Source organism: Punica granatum, chromosome 5 (assembly GCF_007655135.1).
Source record: "Punica granatum isolate Tunisia-2019 chromosome 5, ASM765513v2, whole genome shotgun sequence".
NCBI lineage: Eukaryota > Viridiplantae > Streptophyta > Magnoliopsida > Myrtales > Lythraceae > Punica > Punica granatum.
Genome location: NC_045131.1, coordinates 2,998,628 through 3,019,123, shown reverse-complemented (window position 1 = coordinate 3,019,123; position 20,496 = coordinate 2,998,628). Strand labels below are relative to the sequence as shown.

Sequence of the window (20,496 nt, the reverse complement as noted above, 5' to 3'; positions counted from 1 at the left end):
TACTTTGGAATATTTCTTAATTGTTTCTATGGTCTTCCTATCTTACTTATTTTCTCTACATTGACCAGTCCACATAAATCAACGCAATCTCGTCATTGGAATTGCGCCAGTCTTTCACGGATTATGTACAGTACAATAATCCCATAGTAAACCCCCCCCCCCCCCCCCCCCCCCCCCCCCCCCCCCCCCAAAACCAAAAAAAAAACAAGAAAAAAAAAAGTAATCTCTTCCTAAAGAGAACCCAAACTTTGTCTCGTCACCAATTAATTCATTTCTTGCAACCAGAAAATACAAGAAGAAATTCCATGCCAACCAAAACCCATTAAATTTTTTTTTGATATAATATTTTTTTTTTCAATTTTCAGCACAGAAAGGCGCATTCATGAAGATTGAAGACAGATGAAGGAGAGGGAGGAAGAAGAAGCAGCAGAGTGGAGAGTTGAGAGTGTGACCCAATTATCAGTTTTACAAATCCTGTGTTCTTTTTGGGAACATGTCCCCATCCTAAACTTTAGTTAATGTTCCATTGACACATCAAAATGCTAAGTTGAAACGAAACCAAAGAGGACACTACAAATTAACACCAAACCCATGAAAACCAAAATAGGAAAAATCACAAAAAGAAGAAAGGAGAAAACACCCCATCAAATTATGAAGATTAAGCAGACAATTTCAACAAATTTTACATACAATCACACCAGAACCTAATTTTTATCTGTCATCATCAGCCATGGATGGAGATTTCCTTCTCCGAGCTAAGATTGCCGGCCCCTCATTGCAGAGACTCTACGCTCTTGCTCAGCTCCTCCAGCTTCTTCAGCCTCATCTTCTCGCTCTCGCTCACCAGCTGCAACCACCCAAATTCAATTAAGTATCCAGTATCTAGAGTAATTATGTCCAAGAGAGTCACAGCAGTGATTGATGGTTCAGAGGAATTTGCATTGATCAATCAATATATACAAACCTCCATCAACTTGTTGATGAGCTGTACTTTCTCCTTGTTCTTCTCATTGAAAGCCTCGAGTGCCTCCTTGTACTCTCTCTCCTGAGAAGCACAGCACATTCATGTATATACAATCAAGTTCTGCAATTGTACCTAAATCTTCGATGAAGAGATATAAATTATAATCTTTCAGTACTGACTAACAAGTGTATTAGTCCATCACCTTCTTCTGGCAAATGTGCCCCAATGGTTTCAATTCCTTGTTTACCACATCGATCTTCTTGCGAACCACCCCGACTTCCTTCCTCATAGGATCAGACAAGGTTTCAAGCTCCTGCAGAAAATTTCCCATTTTCAGTAAGAATACCCTTTGCCGGGACATATATTAGATCAATCACAGCTTCAAACAGAGCAAACTATGCCCAAAACTAGGAAATTCCCATCCTTTCACCAGCCGGAAGGCATCTAGCAAGTTTCTTCATTAACATTAGAGCGGAAACCCATGATTTCTTTTGTGTGCTCAAATTGTATAAATCTGTTCCAACCCTCATTTGATTTGTATATGATACCTTCTCAAAAATTAGGGAGAAATCCAAAATCCTCTCGAAACAGAGTACCTCAGATCACACTCTTGCAGCAAGAAGGTATCTTTTAGAAGGTTCTAGAAATCTGAGCTTAAGCCATGAATTTCGGACATTCTAGTTGGTCTAACAGGAATTTCTCCGAACAAAATCGACGAAATTAACACCAGAAATCCCAAATCTACAAGCTCGAACACCTCATTGGCTCAGAAATCCGACGAGATACCAAGATTTTCAGCTGATTCAAGCATCAACTCCTGAGTAAGCTTACCTCTCTGATCAAGGCCAAGCGTTTGGTCTCCTCCTCGACCCGACCCAGCTGGGACAAGACCCGCTCCCGGACCTCCAGCTTCTTCTTCTCGATCTCCTCCTCCTTGGCCCTGAAGGTGGACAGGGCAGACCTCGACATGTCCTCGTCGTCGGTCGAGAGGTGGCTGCTGAAGCTGAGGCTGCCGGAGAGGTGCTGGCTCAGCTGCTGCCTCGGCGGCTGCGACTGAGGGTGCGGCGGCGGGAGCGACGGCGGCGGCTGCGGTAGCGGCTGCTCGCTGGTCTCCATTATTCCCCCTTTGCAGCAACCCAGGGTTTCACTGCTTTCCCTTCCTTAAAAAACTCCACTACCTCTCTGTGCCTCGGCCTCTGTATCTCTCTGGGTCGATCTTGCTCTTCCTTTTTCCTTCTCAAAATCCGAGGCTTTTGCTTTGAGAATGGGGAAGGAGGAGGAGGAGGAGAAGTAGAAAGAGGAAAATGCTTGAAAAACCAGGCTGGCTCTAAAAAGAAAGAGGAGGGCATAAAGCGAAGACGAAGCCACCTTATCTTTATTTATTTATTTAATTATTTATTTACTTATTCATTTTCAATTTCATCATTTTCCATTCCAAGAAATGGAAATAATGGAGTGCTGAAGGACAAAAAACGCAGCTGAAATGACCCAACTGCCACCAACTACTTTGAGATTCTTATGGTTCTTTTTTTCTTTTTCTCGTCAATCGGTTTTATTTTCGGACCTCAGGTCTTTCGTCTACCTACTCGTGATCCAAAGATAGTTGGCGACCAGCGCTTCATCTTTCGAATCAGATCTCGAATAGGGGTCTCGAGTTCATCAGTAGAGCGGAACATTCCATTTTGCTCGAATTATTCAAAAAATATGGAAAGGCAAATAGTGAATTATTGATGGAAAAAATCATTCCTTATGCTTTTTTTACTTTTTTTTTTTTTTTGTAAATTTTGATATCCGAAAATTCAATTGAGTTGCGACTAATTCAATTGAATTAGATCAGTCTACTAAGGAGTAAAACTCTCTCAGCAAGAATTTTCTGCACCACAACGACTCGAACCCGAGATCTTACTTAAACGGGAAACAAGCGTCGAACCGCTTGAGCCGACTCACGTTAATACTATTTATCTATATTTAAAGTGCTTTGATATATTTTTTGATGTACACTACTTGATATCCAAAAAGGTCAATGAACCTTGACTTAATATCCGAGCCATATTGAAAAGGAGTAGAATTCTCTCAGTTGTAGATCTATTATTTTTCTATTCACAAGAATCTCCTCTTAAGATCTTATTTAAAGAAAAATAAGTACGATCGAATCAGTTGAACCAGCTCACGGATAGAATAGTACTTCGGTATTTCTGATCAAATTGAAAATATAGGAAAGGGAAAGAAAAACAAAATAAAATTAAATTAGTAGTAGGAAGGGCAGTATCTACACAAAAGAGTCTTTTCATCGGGACTTTGTGGGGACCTTGGAGGGGAGCCAACAGGACAGGCAGGAGTGAGTGTCTCTGAAAGTCTTGCAACCTGTCTCTGCAATCATGGAGACCCCTTAAAATTTGATGAACATCCTTGGAATGTCAGACATTCCAATATTGTGTTTTAAAAAAAATAATCCTAAAAGCTTCAATCGGTAGGTTGTTAGGTTAACATCAAAGCATGTAAACATATACCCACACATACATTTTCTATCGGTTTGAATTCGAAGGGCATAACATTATATCTTCTCCCACCTGAAATATCTTAGTAAAATATGCGTATTTTTCGCACGGGAAGTCCGATGGCCGGTGTTAAATACTATAAAACATAAAAAATTTCTAACTGATTGTACCTCTCTTATTCATCCTTTTACTTTGATGGTTTGCTAAATGCCAATGAAACTATCCGTTGAGATGTTCGCATCTCTTTTTTTTCTTTTGTTTATGCTTTTATTTCCTTTTTTTTTTTTTTTTTGGTCTTCGGTTTCTATTTTGCAAATGGAAGATTTCTGCATTTGGTTGAGGGGGGCACAACCTCCACCAACTCTGCCCCAAACCTCACTCACATGGGTGACCTGACAGATGTACCTATTATCATTTTCTTTTATTAATCTTAATTTCTGCAGTAAAATTTTCGGGAATATAATCATCAGAATCTGAAGATAATTATTTGGAATCGTGACGCATATAATCCAAAAAAGAAATAAATTTGACTTTTTAATGTATTTCTTTTGTATTTTATTTTTGGTATATTAATTTAGGATGGAGATGCTCCTCCAGAGAAGTAGTACCTATGGCCGCAACAAATTCAGCTTTTTGCAGAATATGACACCTTTGTAGTCCGAGTTTAATACCATTTGTGACGAGAAGAGACTCCATCAGTAGTTTAATGGAGATCCTCTTATTAGCCTAAGTCGAGGTAATTAACAATTTTGATTGATACGAGATCCACAGTAACAAACATTCATTGTTACTTATATACTATAATTACAGTTACCGTAAACCAGCAGCTGTAAATCAATACGAGTCTAAAATTCTGAACTAGTGAAAACAAGATTGTAACGTTAATACAAATCAAAAATCCATTGTAACTCAATCATTTTTTAGTATTAGAAACATCGTTGGGCACATATTAAGATCTAAGAAGTGAAAATCTTGTTAAATTCATAGATGCATTATTAAGTATAATCTCGTCTCAATAATCTGTTGTTGTTTATTGGATCACCATGGTGTAATTTTGGACCAATCTCGATGATTATGAGCTCTGACGGACCACATCCGATTGAATAATTGTCAAGAGTAGCCAGAAACAAGACCCCAATCCAAATTACATACTTAAGTCTCACGTTTGGGGTGATTGAATTGCACAGTAAGGCTCACTTCCACTTCACTGCACACAATTTAATCACATAACCCCGAATAAAAATTTACATATCAACAGAGATAATAAAGTGACAGGAACAAGCAAAAAAAAAAAAAACAGAGAGAGAAGGGAAAAAGGAAAGGAATGATAAAGCCGTAGCAGCAAAGGAAATAGTTAACAGAGCACGCCGAGAGCATTGATACAAAGAGACTGAGAGCAGCTTAATCTGACCTTTCTGACAAGATCCTAAGACTGGGCCTTTTTGTCCCTTTTCTTCCTTAATTCCTCAAATAATTTTAAGCATAGTATTCATTTTATTTAATTACAAGGCGAGACTCTGGCAAACTTTGTTCGATGCGGGAAAGTGATCTACACTGCTGGGATTCGAAACTTAACAGAAGAAAAAGATCACTAGGTCAGGGTCAACTGATATAATGTTCGAACAAGAATTGATCTCATTCAATAAGCTAAAAATACATCGTTATTTGAGGTAAAAAAAAAAGAGTTTTTTTATTTTATTTTCTTACCTTCCCTTTTCCATTCATCAATTATATCATATCATAATTTCTATTTTCATTTTCTATGAACCCTTTTTGTTTTATTCTAAAATTGATATTGGTAAGTCAATGGGGCGTGCATATAAAATCCTAATAATGACACAATCAGCTCTATAATTGTGAATTAATACCTTTTCTTTTTTTTTTTCATCCTTTTCCCAGGCAACATCAGCTGATTTGGGGACCACCCCACCCCCTTGCCCCACTCGACACGTCTGTGAAGGGCAAAAGACGCAGAAAACTGCCAAAGAAATCAACGGCTGTGATCATGACAAGGATCCATCTCGGCCCTAGGAATCTAACCCCGGCGGGACCCTCTCTGCGGGGGGTGGGGATTCAGTGGTACGCATCAGCACCGCTGGCGTACTCCACATCGGGCCCACTTCCCTTTGCCCTTTTCTCTTCTTTTTTTTTTTTTAAATAAATTTTTTCCTTCTTTTATTATATGATGATGATGATGATGATATTTATGGGCAATATATGGACCAACGGGCATAGAGAGATAGCAACATTTACCAACTTCCAGCTTCAGCGTTAATTAGGAAATTTAGAAGTTTAGGGTGTGGTTCTCCAAATTAATATCAACTCTCACAGGAGAAGAATATAACGTTCAAATTTTGAAAAACACACTTGAGAAGAAGAATGGCATGTTAATGTTTTATTATCCTTACTCAAATTAATCGTGCGCGTGCCCGCCGAGGATGATGACTGAACCGGCCGGTCTAGGGAGCCAGCCAGTACACTGTCACTATCGAGGAGTTGTTTTCTTTGGAATCTTCTTGATATTATATGAATTTATGGATGGGCAGTTATCTTATGCTCAACTAATTTCTTAAGATTCCAAGTCTATTCGACTGCAGGATTGATTTCCAACCTGCTTTGTCATGTTTTTGCGCTCGATAAATTTTTTATTCCATTGTTTCCCTTATAATATCCGCAACATAATTATAATATTCAGCATGATATTTTGTCTATAATAATCGCACCGCAAGCCCTTCAAATTATAGAATTAATGTATGACTTTATTTAAATTTTACAGTGCATATTTTGAGTTTTTTTATATCATACATAATTAATTTAGACTCTCAGATCTCTTTCAATCTAATTTGGACCGCCAATTTTTATAAGTTTTAAAATTTTAATGACACTCATGAAAAATCACGATTTGACCCCTTTATTATATAAATATGATTGATGAATTTGTAACACACATATATGATTTTTTTTTTGTGCCAAGAATTAGTTTATCAATTCTTACTGCAGTAGCACGTTTGGCCGTTCATGCTGCAGTAGCCATAATCCCTTCCCGCGCTTAAGCAGCGGTCCTTGCATGGCTTAGACTTACACTCGCCCGGCATAGTAATAGGAAGCCTGAGATGGGGACATCTCTTTGTAATTACAGCTCTTATTGCCCCTTATTAACATATATACATATAAGCATTTATATATATTTTTTCTTTCAGCGACATACGTATGATAAATTGATGAACCGAATATATACAATGTAATATATGAGATATATTATATATTGGAGAGAATTACCACAGGAAAGAACCGATAAGAGGATGATTAGTAGAAAAACGGAGGAAAGACATGTCCTACAAGCATGTGAGCTTTTGTTACTCCTCTCGAGCACTTGCGAGCACTCTTGACGAAGATGAACTAGCCGATCTGAAGGATCAGTTTGATGCTATTAATGTGGATAAAAATATATCAGTCTCGAGGAAATGAAACGGGTGAATTTTTACTCTAAACTTGCAATGTTGATTCTTTCTCATTAAAGCTTCTTCTTGGTGGCATACTTTGATAGTTTTAGTGTGGACCTTGTTAAGGATCTTCCCTGGAAGTCGAAAGAATCCTTTGTCTTATAAATTCTCTAAGCGGCAAGCTTCCTCTTCACTTTTTATTCTAAATCATTATTGTTATGATTGAGGAAAATATTTTCAAGACATTATGGTTTATATCTTTCGGAATGGAATGACGCCATTTGATGTTTTGGTACAGATCGATACAAACAAATACATGTTGATGGATTTCAATAACATTTTTGAAAGTTTGTGGGAGGAAAATAGAAAATTAAAGAATGAAAGTGCTTAAAAAATAATGTACACAAACGATCCATATTATATTAGGGAGCGTTTGATTTCAGAGTTAAACTAAGTTTGATTTTGATTTTGATTTTGATTATGGAAAAAAGACAAATGAAATAGTATTATAAATTTGACTTGGGAAACGTGTGTTTTTGTTGTGTATTGAGTAGAGTTAAAATCAAAATCATGATTCTAAAATCACATCATGAAATCAAACGAGCCATTAAGGATTTAAGTGCTCATATTGATTTTATACCGTATGAAAAATTTAAAAATTCGCAGTGAAGAATCGGTCAGAATTTTATGACTCAATAGCCATTCATGTTACATATGTTATCTGAAATGATATAAGATATTGTTTCCTTATATTCATTATGAATTCCTCCTGAAGAAGTCTTTCTTTTCGTAAGGGGCGTTCTTATATAATCGTCCAGAATAATTCCCGCCCGAAAAAGCTCTGCAAGATAAATATAGGAAACCAATAGCCGGTTTATTCTACCGAAAGGAAAAATACCATAGCCGACTCGGAGGAGACTGGGACGTAGAGTTGACCGCAATCATATGACATTAACTCATTTTGCAAAGTTTTCAGTGATAAATATTCCTAATATATATATATATATATATATAACATTATAAAAAAGAGAATGAAATCCTGAACCAGAGGATTAACTTATGCCCTTGAAAGACGGCGATAACTTTAATTTTATTTTTTCTTTTTTTTAACGTTTAAATCTTGTAAAAAGTCCTTTCGGCTGATATATGTAGCATACATTTTATTATGGGTTATTTCAAGTATTGTGGTTTAATATCATTCTAGCTCAAATACGATTTTTTTATTTATATATAAGTGCGATATATCATTCCATTCTAAAAGACGACATCATATTGTACTCGTACATTGTAATATTTATAGTATATCCTAATAGTTTGTATTATATACTTTATTGTGCATTTAGTTCTTTACCATCATATGTTCAAATTTCTTTTTGCTAGCTTCATGAGAATAATATGACATTTTGTGGCCAAAAGACTACTAGATTAAACAGTATATATATTTCTTTACTAAAAAAGATTAACGAAGATCTTTTTTTTTTTTTTGCCAAGACGAGAGAAAGGGAAAAGGAGACGTAGGACCGGCAATATTTAACACGACACGATAACATGACATAAATACGACACGAAGTTAAACGGGTTCGGGTTGAGGTTTTTTGATATTCGGTCTAAACGGGTTCAACCCGTTTAGACACGGTTAATAAACGTGTCGTAATAGATTGAACCCGCATAATCCAATTAGACACGATTAAACCTGTTTATTTAGATGTGTTTAATCGTGTTATTTAATCGTGTAATCCGTTAACCCGTTTATCTAATTGAATTTACTATTATACCCTTCCACTAACCCTAATTTTGAAATTCCTCCTAAACTGCACCCGATGCTTGTGCTTGTGCTTGCCTTTCCATTCCTGTTCCTAAAGGTTGTAAGTTTGTAACCTTAACCCGTAATCCTTCTTCGTGACTTCATCCCTTCGACCTCATCCTTTAGTTCCACCTCCACCTCTATCAGCAGAAGAAGCCTCCATCGCTCTACCGTCCACGATCCGCTCGACCCTGCGACCTCAGACGCCCGCGACCGCGACCCCCCGAACCTCGACTCGAGCCCTCTCTCCGACCTCAGAGTCTCAGACGAAGCGACATTGGCTTGGTCTTCGACCTCAGACCCCACGACCGCGACCACTACCCCACGACCCTCGATCCGTCAACCGTTGAGCCCTCGACCTCAAGCCCTCTCTGACTGTTCAGACATTGCGACATCACCAAGACCTCAGACGAAGTCGACCTCGACCCCGGCTCAACCGCACGACTTCGACCTCAGGTATCCTTGCCGGCTGCTCTGCAGACGCCGCCCGCCGCACTCCCCTTCCCTGCTATGCTTTGCTGCATCTCCAATTGCATCAAATTGTTCACTTTGCTTTGCTACATCAAATTAATTGATAAGTTCCACAAATAGCTGACTGCCTAACACTAATGCATCCTATCCGGGACGTAGCATTTTCTTATTATGGTAATTCCGGCTTTGATTTCTCATGCACTTGTTCGTCAAATTAATGCTGCTTGTTGATTGTGATTTGTGAAATTCAGTTACTTGTTGAATACTTGCAATTGATTAGCTAAGCATCCTATGCTGACTTGAATTAATTATATGCAGCAGATTAAAGATTAATGATTCTATATATGCAGCAAATTAAAGATTCTATAGAATTAATTAAAGTGGAAGGATACTGAGTTGAATACTTGCAATTGATTAGCTAAGAAACTTTGCTGCTTGCTGCTTGTCTGATCCCAGTTGGTTTGTCTGTCTGTTTTATGAATCTGTTCATAAACACTAGGGAGAATTGTTGAAGCTGAAGTTTTTGTTTTGTGGTACTTTGTCCTGTCTGTGTTTCAGTTCTTTCCATTTGACATCAAGGACCAGTTCGATGATCATGATTCGTGACGGTAACTTGTTGATTAGTACTCTAAAATTGATCTGTCTAGTCAATGATTCGATATTCGTCGATAGCTACATTTTGGAATGATTGTCTTGTTATGGCCTTCTCTTGTGAAGATCGATTAGTTTGAGACGAGTTTGAGTTCTCTGATTCCTATGCCGTTCGGTGTTTGACTTCATATATGTTATGCAGCTGGGTAATTACTCCTCCTATGAAGGAGTATTATACTTCAAGCCCCATTTCGATAAGCTCTTCAAGATGATTGGACGATTAGATAAAAGTTTTGAAGGTGATTGTAGTCATATATATTTATATGTGTTTATGTTCCTTCTGATGAGTGATGATGAATACCTACTTTGGAAGCATAAATGATATGATACTATCACAAGTTATTGTAATATATTTTATGACTAGATTTATATCTCATGATTTTTGTACTTTCTAGATTATGATCCATTTCTATGAATGAAATGAGCATGGTTAAGTTTCTAGAAATTTCTATTCTGAATAAACAGGTTGTAATTGTGTTAATGTGTCAAATAAACGGATCGTGTTAACGTGTCCGTGTAATCGGGTTAATCGGATAAACGGATCGTGTTAACGTGTCCGTGTAATCGGGTTAATCGGCTAAACGGATCGTGTTAACGTGTCCATGTAACCGGACTAATCGAATAAACGGGTCGTGTTAACGTATCGGGTAACCTGTTATAATTATGTCGTGTACGGACACGTGTACCTATTATGACACGTTTCGATAAACAGGTTTAAACGTGTCGTGTCCGGATTGACACTGATATAAACAGGTCGTGTTCATGTTTTCAAAACCTGACCGGTTTAATAATCGTGTCGTGTACGAATTATGAGTTTGATGACACGAACCCATTTGACACGACACGACACGAATTGCTAGCTCTAAGGAGATGGATCAATTAAAATGGAGAAGTGCGAACTGAACGACGAGGACAATCTTGGAAAGTGTTCTATTTGGGGCCGAAATCTCTTCGGAATTGGATCACCCTGTCGTCTTTTTCCGGCCGTCCCAATTTTCGCTCAAATGAATCCAAATGCATATACTCTCGCGATTGTGTTAACTTAGTCCGTACACTATCATAAATGATTTTATAATTGTATTAAAGATATTCTCTTGAGGTGTAGATATTTTTTGGAGGGCAGTTGATATGTATCTTTTTTTTTATTAACTGCGTAGTGGGATTTTAACGACATGTAGAATTTTGTCCGACACTAGTCGAATATCTTATTATATTACAGCATGTATTCTAGATTAGAAGTAGAAGGCAGACGGGGTCTCGGGTCTTCGGCTCATGGGTATCCGTCCTAACTCCACCATCCAGATTTCCGAATTCACAGCGGAGAAGGGGAATTTGATGGCCTAAAACCAAAGGATAACGGTAAAGATAAGATGAGGAAGAATTGGCACCACAGCCACATGGCGGCCGTGAAGTAAAAGACAAGACATCTACAGTGAGTCCCATCAGTGTTTGATTTCAAGCCCATTGAGTTTCCGTCATTGGGTCTGGCAAGGAAAAAATGGGCCTGTCCAAATGAAATGAAGCTTTAGCCATTTGCAGTGTGGATGGTAAAGTAAACCTTCATCGATACATGTCCAGTGGTCACCTAATGGAACTCGGCAAATTTTGTCTGAACCGAGTTTGAAAGAGATCACTTTGCTACTCGCATTAAAAATAAAAATAAAAATAAAAATGGTCAATTGTTGTAGGTCCCATATCGAGTTCGATGGGGTTCGACCATCAAGTTGCCGTGGGATTACCGAGCTTGAGCTCGGGCTGAGCAGAAGTTAATTCGTCACCATCCTATTCATAGGCCGAAGGAGGAATCAGGAGAAAATGATCCTGTTAGTTGAAGCCCAATACATACCTTCATATTCCATGGACAGGGTTTTCATTCAAATGTGGGCTTCCTAATGCAGTAATCGGTGCTGTTTTCGGCATTACATTGCCGGAGGAGGCACACTCGTGGACCGCTTTCTAAAAAGAGGTCCGGGCCATCAGTGAGATACCGCTCTAACAGTGACTTCTAAGTTTATCGTCGAGATCCGCTTTGCATACGTCACATGTAATCGTATCCTACGATACTTGGAAGAATTTAATATTCAACAATGTAGCCTTCGGGTTAGGATATTTGGCGAGACTGGAGCACATTAATTGCTCGAGTTCACTGGGACAAAAATTGAACATAGAAAATACTTGTTATTTTAATTACGTCCCATGTATTTTCAATTTAGTGAGCGCTGAGCGGTCAATAATATAATCATAAGTTGGGAAGTGAACCCATTTAATATTTCTTTTCGGTTTCGAATCCATTTAGTATTAACTATCAAGAAATTACTGAATAAAGGTAGACTTATTGAAATCAAAATACGACTAGTTTGATTTTACAATCTAATTTTAAAATTTTAATTATAACTTTATCTTTATTCACTATACAATAAAAATCAATAACACAATTATTTCTTTTTTATTTTTCTTTAATTTTTTTAACCATTCAATTTAATTTTTAATAATAAATTCTCTCAACTATTCATTATTTTTTCTACTATTGAACAATACAATCATTACCTTCTTTTTTTTCAAACTATTCATTATTTTTTTTCATAATTCAATATTACAATTATTATAAACCAATTAAAAATCAAAATTCAACTTAACTCTAAAATCAAACACATTATAAAAGGTCTCGTCTTGCTAGCTCTTTCAAACATAATTTGAAGCGGAAGGACAACGATACGATAAGGATAAAGCAAAGGAGACGTGTAAACGTTAGGAATTTTGGTCCAGTAACAAGAGTACGACATCTCCGCACGTGATATTGAATCTAAAAGAGATAGGCACGTGAAAAGGAATACAAATATGAACCTCTTGTCTTCATAAAACTAATTTTGAACGGTTATAAAATTAAAAAGAATTATGGTGAAAATAAAAGAGAAAGAAATCTTGGAGGACAGGGAAGGAGAGGGGATGTAAAATCCTCGAGAAGAGAAATTCGGTCATGTGAAGGCACGTGAGGTTAGCCATAGGGCTCGCGTGCCGGCGTGCCGCTAAACAAATTACTTTTTTTAGTGTAAATTATAGTATTTAAAGATTTAATTAAATTTCAATTAATTTAGTCGAGCTGGTTAGGCTCTAATAAAGGGTAAAATTTTCACAACGTAAATTTTCTGTATTTTTAAAAACTTGAATGCGAGATCTTATTAATGCGAAACAAACCTCGAACTGTTTGAATTAATTTATAAAAATTAAATTAAATGAGAAAAGAAAAAAAATGATAAAAAGCACAAAATGTTAAAATGGGAAGTGGGATCCACGTGAGCGGCTGTCCCTTCTGACTCCCATTTCTGACATTGTGTCAGTTTGACGTGTTCGGTCCTCAGACATGTGAAGCCCCTCTTCCTTTATCTCTATTTTGCTTTCTTCTGTTTACTCATTCTTATTTTTGTTCTCAACGCGTATCATAATATCTAGAATCAATAAATTATGACTAATTCAATTTGAATTGAGTCGATTTTAAGTGGTAATATTATTCTAGTCATGAATTTTCTTCGTTCATTAATTGAATCTGAAATTTTATTGGAAGGAAACCGCATAGAAACACCTTAATCAATTTGCCCCATACGTTGGTTCAGTTTTTGCTAGCCACAAATCAATTAATTTACTATGAATGAGGACGAATTAGATGACGTATTAGAGTTTTGGTTTGGGGGGGGGTGTGGGACCCGTTGGAGTCCGTACGAGAGCATTTGATCCGAGATTCATGCTCTTGGGCTTCTTGTTGGGGTTTTGTGCCCCTCGGCTAATTTTTTGGCATCATAGAGTTTTGTCCTTTTCCCTATATATATATATATATATATTTTTTTTTTCTTTTTCAAAATAAACTTATAATCTTTTTCTGATGGGCAAGTAGAAGTTATAGTGGATGATGTTCGTAGATTTCTTCTAGTATTTATTTGAGATGACTAAACATTATCGCGATCTCGTCCACATTGCTTGGTTTAAAAGATTTTTCGCCTTGACGAAAAAAGAATTAGTCGTTTTCCTTAAATAATCAAATCATGTGAATAAAAAAAATTCATTAATTGAGAGAGTTTTACTTCATAATAAATCGATTTAAATTATTCAGTATCGGTTGAACTTTTGAAAATCAAGGTACACACCGAAAAATGAACATTTCGAGAAGTTGAGTTTTAGCATTGTAAATTGCTGTACGTCTCTCTCCTGAACTTAATACTGCAAACTGAGGACGAGATGTTTTTTCATAAATTGAAAAATTGACAAAAATCATGCTTATCTGTATGCCTTTCTCAGTTTTTCTAATAAAGACCACGACTCAATATGAATACGAGATAATCCACTTTAGCATTGTTTTGAGACGAGATATCATATCAGATTAGATCTTTCAAAGAAATTGCATGCCATTTTATAAGTCATATTTGTGCCTCCTAGATGTTATAGAATTTCTTTTCATTAAATAGCTTTAATTAGATGTATTTTTATTGATTGATGGAGGCATATAAAGTTGGAAAGACAGTCCATAAAAAGGATCAACAAACATGTAATAGTTGGCAAAGATTGGACCTAATATTGAGAGGGGAGACTAGCTAGCTACTAGCTAGGGAGTGTAGTGTCAAGTCATCTCAAACCAAAAAGGCAAGGCTAGATATAGTTTGTGTTGTCAATCCTTCTCTTTTTTTTGTCCCCTGCAACAATGATAAGGAGACTGGCAATTGACATACTTATAATGCATTATATTATTATTTTTTTATTAATAAAAAGTTTTTTTTTCTAGAATTTATTTTACAGAGTTAAGCAATATTAAGGTGTTTTTAATTGAGGATTAATTTGATGAACGAAATGATTTTTGAAAGACTATATTGATTGTAAATTTTTTAAAGAATCAAATTGATGGTAAAAATCTTTAAATGACCAAATTGATAATAATAAGATTTCAGAAAGATTGACGATAAAAATCTTTGACGGACCAAATTAATAACAATATGATATCTGAAATACTATATTGATTTTCTCAACAATATATTATATAAATGAGCAGTTATGGAATAATAAACCCTCTATTTATTTATTTTTAAATTTAAATTATAGTAAATAATAAAATTTTATATCAAGCTATATAAGAAATAATTTAGAAAAGAGAGGGAAAAAAAAGAATTTTTCTCTGTGAAAAAGGAGTTGTAATGCACTTCCCTGTGAGTCCAAGCAGTTGTTGGGTCGGATCTGACAGCTTCAGCTTGCCTCTGTCAACTTGTCAGATGTCTGATCCCTTTGCCTTCAGCGTCTTTTATTGCTTCCCCTCCGATTTTACATTCTTGCCCCCTGTATTTGTATTCACCTCCGCAAGGGGCAAAGGGTGAAATTGTCAAAGGAGTTACTGGCTTGCCCCACCATAATTTGACGCACTTTAACCTCGGAACCCCCAACTCACTGCTCCCACGCACGGGCGAAGCTCCACGTAAGGGCGCGTTTGGCTCGCACACTGGCCAGCTGTGCGGCAGCTATTCGGACTTCGCCTCTTGCTTATGCTTTTGGTAACAAAATAAAGAAAAAAACTACCACAGTTATCCTTTTACTTTAAAATTTTGCGACCAATTCAGTCCTAACATTGGGGTTATGTCCATTATTTTGAGCCTCCTACTCAACGCCTCTTAACGAAAATTTGATGGGACAACAAACAAATCAAAAAAATATTATTCATATTTATCTAAATGTTCTTTGTTTTTTTTTGACGTTACAATCTTAACTAAGGGGACAGATCAACTGAGGCTTCCTCGATCGGCTACCGCCACCTCTGTCAAGGTCGTCGAAAGTTCCTCTTTCCTCCGGTGACATAGCCCGAGGGGGTTGCAATCTGCTAGGGAGGCCCCTACCGGTCTGCCCCCCATTCCCCTCTCCCCCTGTCTTGAAATTGAGGGAGAGGGGGCAGACCGGCTGGGGGCTCCCCAGTCAGCCGACGCCCCTTTAGTTGATGTCTTGGAAAATCCCCTTGACTCCGACGACTTAGCCCTAAGGGGCTGCAGGGGAGCCCCTAGTGATATGCAACCCTTTCCCCTCTTCCTATGTTTTAAAGTCGTAAATTCCTCATGCCTCTAGCGACCTCGTTTGAGGGGGTAGGGCGCATCCAAGGAGCCCCCAATCGATCTGTGCCCCCTCTCCTTCTATTTTTACGAATAGAAACATGGGAAGGGGTAGATAGGTTGGCGCTTCCCGACCGGCCCCTGCCCTGTTAGGTGAGGTCACTGGAGGTTCCTCCAGCGACATCGCTTGAGGGGGTGGCTACTGGCCCAATAGCCCCCACCGGTTTGCCCCTCCTTCCTCTCTCTCTAAAAAAGATATAGAAAATTCCATAAACGATGCCGTTTTCACTCATATGATTAAAATAATATTTTTTTGACGCCGTTTGTCTGCAACGTTAGACTTCCATTCATGTTATTGACAGCAAGGATCAAATTGATGGATTGAATACCAACTTTTGGGCTAATTTGGTGGCAAAATAAGTTCAAGGACTAAAGTGGTGGCTCGGTGAAAGTTTAATTGAGATAACAGTGATAGTTTTTCTTCAGAATAAAGTGATAGTTTTTCTTTATAATAAAGTATACGTGTACGTAATGTCACAGTTCATGAGAATTGAGAAATGTGTAATTGTGCATGTCATCATTGATAATAAGGTGACTCCATACCGTTTACATATCCTTTTGCTGCATATCTATATGGTTATGCCTGAAATAACATCCAAAGTTCAAATACGTAAATGATAATGTTTAGTTTTTGTCGGATTTTTGGGTTGGAGCTGCCATTTTCATAGTTGTCATTTGGTTTCGATTTGCATGCAGCAACGTTGGGATAGTAGCAATAGTAATATGAACAAGATGTGCATCATTCGTTTTCATGCCACGATAATGCATTAGTTGTATGCGGCAATGTAAAGTTTCAGTTTGGAAGCGCTTCGACTACAATACGGAGCTGACCGAAGGACAAATTGTCAAAATAGAATCTGATGGATCGTGCTATCAGAAATAGTGAGCTGAGATATATTATGGTTCAGGATAAATTAGGAAAATCATCTTGGTGGGAGAGCCATCCATTCTCTCCATGCGTACGTACAGTATATGCATACATATATACATAAGTATATATATATATATATATATATATAAGTATGTTCTGTGTGCCCTAATATCGAGAATTCCAAAAGAAAACAGAATCATAGAAAAAAGCCTGTGGACTTCATCGGGTGAAGAATGGAACTGTATTTGTCAGCTCCCCACTCTGCAATCTTCATTACAACACAGACCTATAAAAGCGGAGACAAATGAAAGAAAGGTTATATATGTTAATGGAAAATGATTTTTTATATATATGTATGTATATTTTTTTGTCAGTGAAGATCCTGCAGATATAATTGAAGTTGATTATCTTAACATGTGCCCTGATGCCAACATTTGAAAACTGCTAATTTAGCTTATCACATATTTGCAGAACTAAATCGATATGTTTATCCCAGCTGCTTTATTTTGTTTCTTTTATCACATTCCCAAAGCAAAATATATGTAATTTTGTATTTTCCTAATAAATTACCGAAAGCTAGCTAGAGGGACAGATACACTGCAGGTTGTTCTCTGCAGCTGCAGCTCTATACGGAATTCTTTCTCTATTTTATTTTATTTTGATGTAATTATAAATAATATATGGGTGAGTCTAATTTGTGTTTTGTTTTGGATTTTTCTTTTTCTTTGTGTTTTTATTTTGGTGGGCATCAACTGTCTTGTCTTAAGAGTGTCTTCACCTCAAGTGCCCAGGCTTCCCCCACTGGCCATAAACAAATTTGTCAGGCTTTCATGTCAGTCACTGCCAAAAGCAAAAAATAAAAACAAAAAAAATACTCACACATAGTGTGAAAACATAAATAAAAAATAAAATAGAAGAAGGAAAGGAAGCCCTCCTCTGAAGTCCTCAGACAACCCCCCCAACCCCATATCATTATCACTGCTCAGAGTTCAGTGAAACTTACTGCAGCATAAAAAAGGAAAAGGGAAAAAAGGTGATAAGAGAAGGCAAATTTTTTTTTTTCTGAGTTATTTGTTTTAAAGAATTTTCAGTCGGAAACTTTCTCACTTCTCATAACCCAACACACACACACAACCCACCAAACCAAACAAAATTTTCCTTTCCTGTCTCTCTTTCTATGGACTTTCATCTGAAGCAATGGAGAGGCCAGCAGCAGCAGGGGAAGTCAGATGTTACAGAACCAAACCACCAACAGCAGCAATCCTCTGCTGTTTCCTCTACTTGTGCTGCTGCTAAAGCTCCCAAGATACCAAAACTCGTCTTTGAATCATCCTATCCATATTCTCAGTCTTCTTTCTCTAATTCCACTTCTGCTGCTGGGTCTGCTACAACCACACTGCCCCTGTTTGTACCTGAAGAAGAAGGAAGGAGAGGAGGAGGAGGAGGAGGCCAGCAGCAAGAAGAAGAACAAGAACAAGAACAAGGCGGAGCTGGTCATCATCCTTTCACCAAACTCACCAACCTGTCATCAGCATTCCCTTCTTCAGATCATCACTCAGCTCCGTCCAGGCTTCCCAGTACTACTACTACTTGAGCTCTTCAACCCAATCACGGCTTTCTTTCTCCATCACTCTGCCTGATTAAATCTGTCCATCCAGCAGACAATCTCATCTCACTGTCCTTTCATGGATTTTGTTGGTAGGGGACAACAGCAGCAACATGGGGAGTTATTTCAGCTGGGCACAGTGGCAGGAGCTGGAGCTGCAGGCGTTGATATACAGGTACATGATGGCAGGGGCCACCGTGCCTCCCGAGCTGCTTCAGCCCATCAAGAAGAGCCTCCTCCTCCATTCTTCCCCTTACTTCCTTCACTCCCACTTCCCTCCTCCTCAGTACCCTCCTTCTGCTGCCTGTAAGCCCCTTCAACTCTTTCATCATCATCATCCCTCCTTCATTTATCCATTCATTCATTTGCTTGTTCCTTAATTCTTGCAAAGAATTCCTTTATGTCGATCCACTTTGTCATAATATAGGAACAGTAGGCTTGGCTCTTGTCTAGGATTACCTTACTTAATTAGTGCCGCTTGACACACTACAAAAGGTTAGTCGGCCGGCTTGCGCTCATAACGATGAAGCCGATGATAAGTTCATGAATTCCTGCAGGTTGGAAAGTGTCTTGGTATCAAGCAATTTACTTCTGCCTCCTATTTCTAGGATTTTTTTTTAATATGGAATATCGACCACCTACATGAGTTTGTAATGGTTTTTGTTGAATGTTATTTGTTATGGAAGTGTTGCACTCAGGGTACTGGGGAAGAGCGGCCATGGATCCGGAACCGGGCCGGTGCCGGAGGACTGACGGTAAGAAGTGGCGGTGCTCGAGAGACGTGGTGGCCGGTCAGAAGTACTGCGAGCGCCACATGCACCGCGGCCGCAACCGTTCAAGAAAGCCTGTGGAAATCCCCACCACTGCCACCTCCGCCACGGCCAACTCCACCGGTGACATTTTCAAGACCACCTGCCCCATCACGTCAGCAGGCGGCACCACTCTCTCGGCCATGACCGGCGGCGGAGGGAGCCATTTCTCTCTATCAGGGTTTTCACCCTCATCATCCATTGATATCTTCCACCTGAATCAGAGGTTGGATCACATTTCACTCTCTTTGCTTGGTGTTACATTATTTGTCACATGCTTGGCTTAGAAGGGCAAGCATGAGGATGCCGACTTCCAAAATCCTGATGTTACACGAGGATGCTGACTTCCTTATAGATGGTACGGCCCACAGTAATGAGAGATTCTGTGTGAGCTGACCCCAACCATTCCTTTTATCAACAGCTTCCCAATCACAATTATCAGAGATGGAATTTCACAAGAAAAAGGCTTCCCCCATGTTGAAAAATGCCACCCTGAAAAAGGAAAAAAAAGTGGCAGACAGAGAATAATTGCATGCTATACATCTGCCAGAGGAACATGTTTGCAAAAGAACCTATGATGATGCCTCTGATTCAATACTCTTTTATCTTGTGGTTAGGGTGTTTTCTCTCAAACAGTGTCGGCAACTTTTGTTTTCTTGTAGTTACTCGTCGGAGGTGAAGCCTGAGAGCAGAGGTGGAGGGTTGTTTGGAGCCGAGAACCCGGCGGACAGCAGACCCGACGGGCACGTCCTGCGCCACTTCTTTGATGACTGGCCCCGGTCACTCCAGGAGTCCGATAATACTGGTGGGACTGATAACTCGTCCACTTGCCTATCGATATCCGATGTGTCCCTGAAGCTTTCCACCGGCAATGGTGATGAACCTAGTAGGAATCCCGACCGTGATCATCATCCGCCTATGAGTACCTGGGCTGCAGGGTGGGGCTCGAATCATGTGGCGCCCATGGGCGGGCCACTCGCTGAGGCACTGAGATCGTCATTGAATGCTACCCACTCCTCCCCTACGAGCGTCCTACACCACTTGCCCCGAGGGTCGGCCTCAGAGGCCAGCTTTGTTAGTACCTGACGATATTGCCGTGCCTGGTTGACTGATCCACAACCTGCTTTCTATTTTCATTTTATAAAACCGCGGCGTCCTGTTTGTGCAAGCTGTCAATTTAAATTTCTGTGATGATATTTTGTATAAATTCTGCCTGGTCGCATCTCCGGTTATTTTAATCTCTCG

At 38.6% G+C, this 20,496-nt stretch overlaps 2 protein-coding genes across 2 annotated transcripts; one reads left to right on the top strand and one right to left on the bottom strand.

Moving 5' to 3' along the window:
- Window positions 1-439: 439 nt before the first annotated feature.
- Window positions 440-2,301, bottom strand: LOC116209429. Its single transcript, XM_031543061.1, has 4 exons — window positions 1,796-2,301; window positions 1,167-1,277; window positions 965-1,045; window positions 440-847 (listed from the first exon to the last, which is right to left on the bottom strand). Exons 1-4 carry the CDS (start codon window positions 2,078-2,080, stop codon window positions 773-775), a joined length of 552 nt encoding a protein of 183 aa, XP_031398921.1. The 5' UTR covers window positions 2,081-2,301; the 3' UTR covers window positions 440-772.
- A 15,611-nt stretch (window positions 2,302-17,912) lies between these two features.
- LOC116208340 (growth-regulating factor 3) lies at window positions 17,913-20,490 on the top strand. The gene is made up of 4 exons (XM_031541719.1): window positions 17,913-18,413; window positions 18,539-18,748; window positions 19,129-19,477; window positions 19,914-20,490. Exons 1-4 carry the CDS (start codon window positions 18,014-18,016, stop codon window positions 20,335-20,337), a joined length of 1,383 nt encoding a protein of 460 aa, XP_031397579.1. The 5' UTR covers window positions 17,913-18,013; the 3' UTR covers window positions 20,338-20,490.
- The last annotated feature ends 6 nt before the right edge of the window (window positions 20,491-20,496 follow it).

Excerpts from the sequence above, each read along its gene's own strand:
- LOC116209429 (XM_031543061.1), bottom strand. The coding sequence starts at position 2,080 with ATGGAGACCAGCGAGCAGCCGCTACCGCAGCCGCCGCCGTCGCTCCCG. Across the intron at positions 1,278-1,795 it reads GCTTGGCCTTGATCAGAGAG|GAGCTTGAAACCTTGTCTGA; the intron begins GTAAGCTTACTC and ends AATTTTCTGCAG. Across the intron at positions 848-964 it reads TCATCAACAAGTTGATGGAG|CTGGTGAGCGAGAGCGAGAA; the intron begins GTTTGTATATAT and ends GGGTGGTTGCAG.
- LOC116208340 (XM_031541719.1), top strand. The coding sequence starts at position 18,014 with ATGGACTTTCATCTGAAGCAATGGAGAGGCCAGCAGCAGCAGGGGAAG. Across the intron at positions 18,749-19,128 it reads GTACCCTCCTTCTGCTGCCT|TGTTGCACTCAGGGTACTGG; the intron begins GTAAGCCCCTTC and ends TTGTTATGGAAG. Across the intron at positions 19,478-19,913 it reads ATCTTCCACCTGAATCAGAG|TTACTCGTCGGAGGTGAAGC; the intron begins GTTGGATCACAT and ends GTTTTCTTGTAG.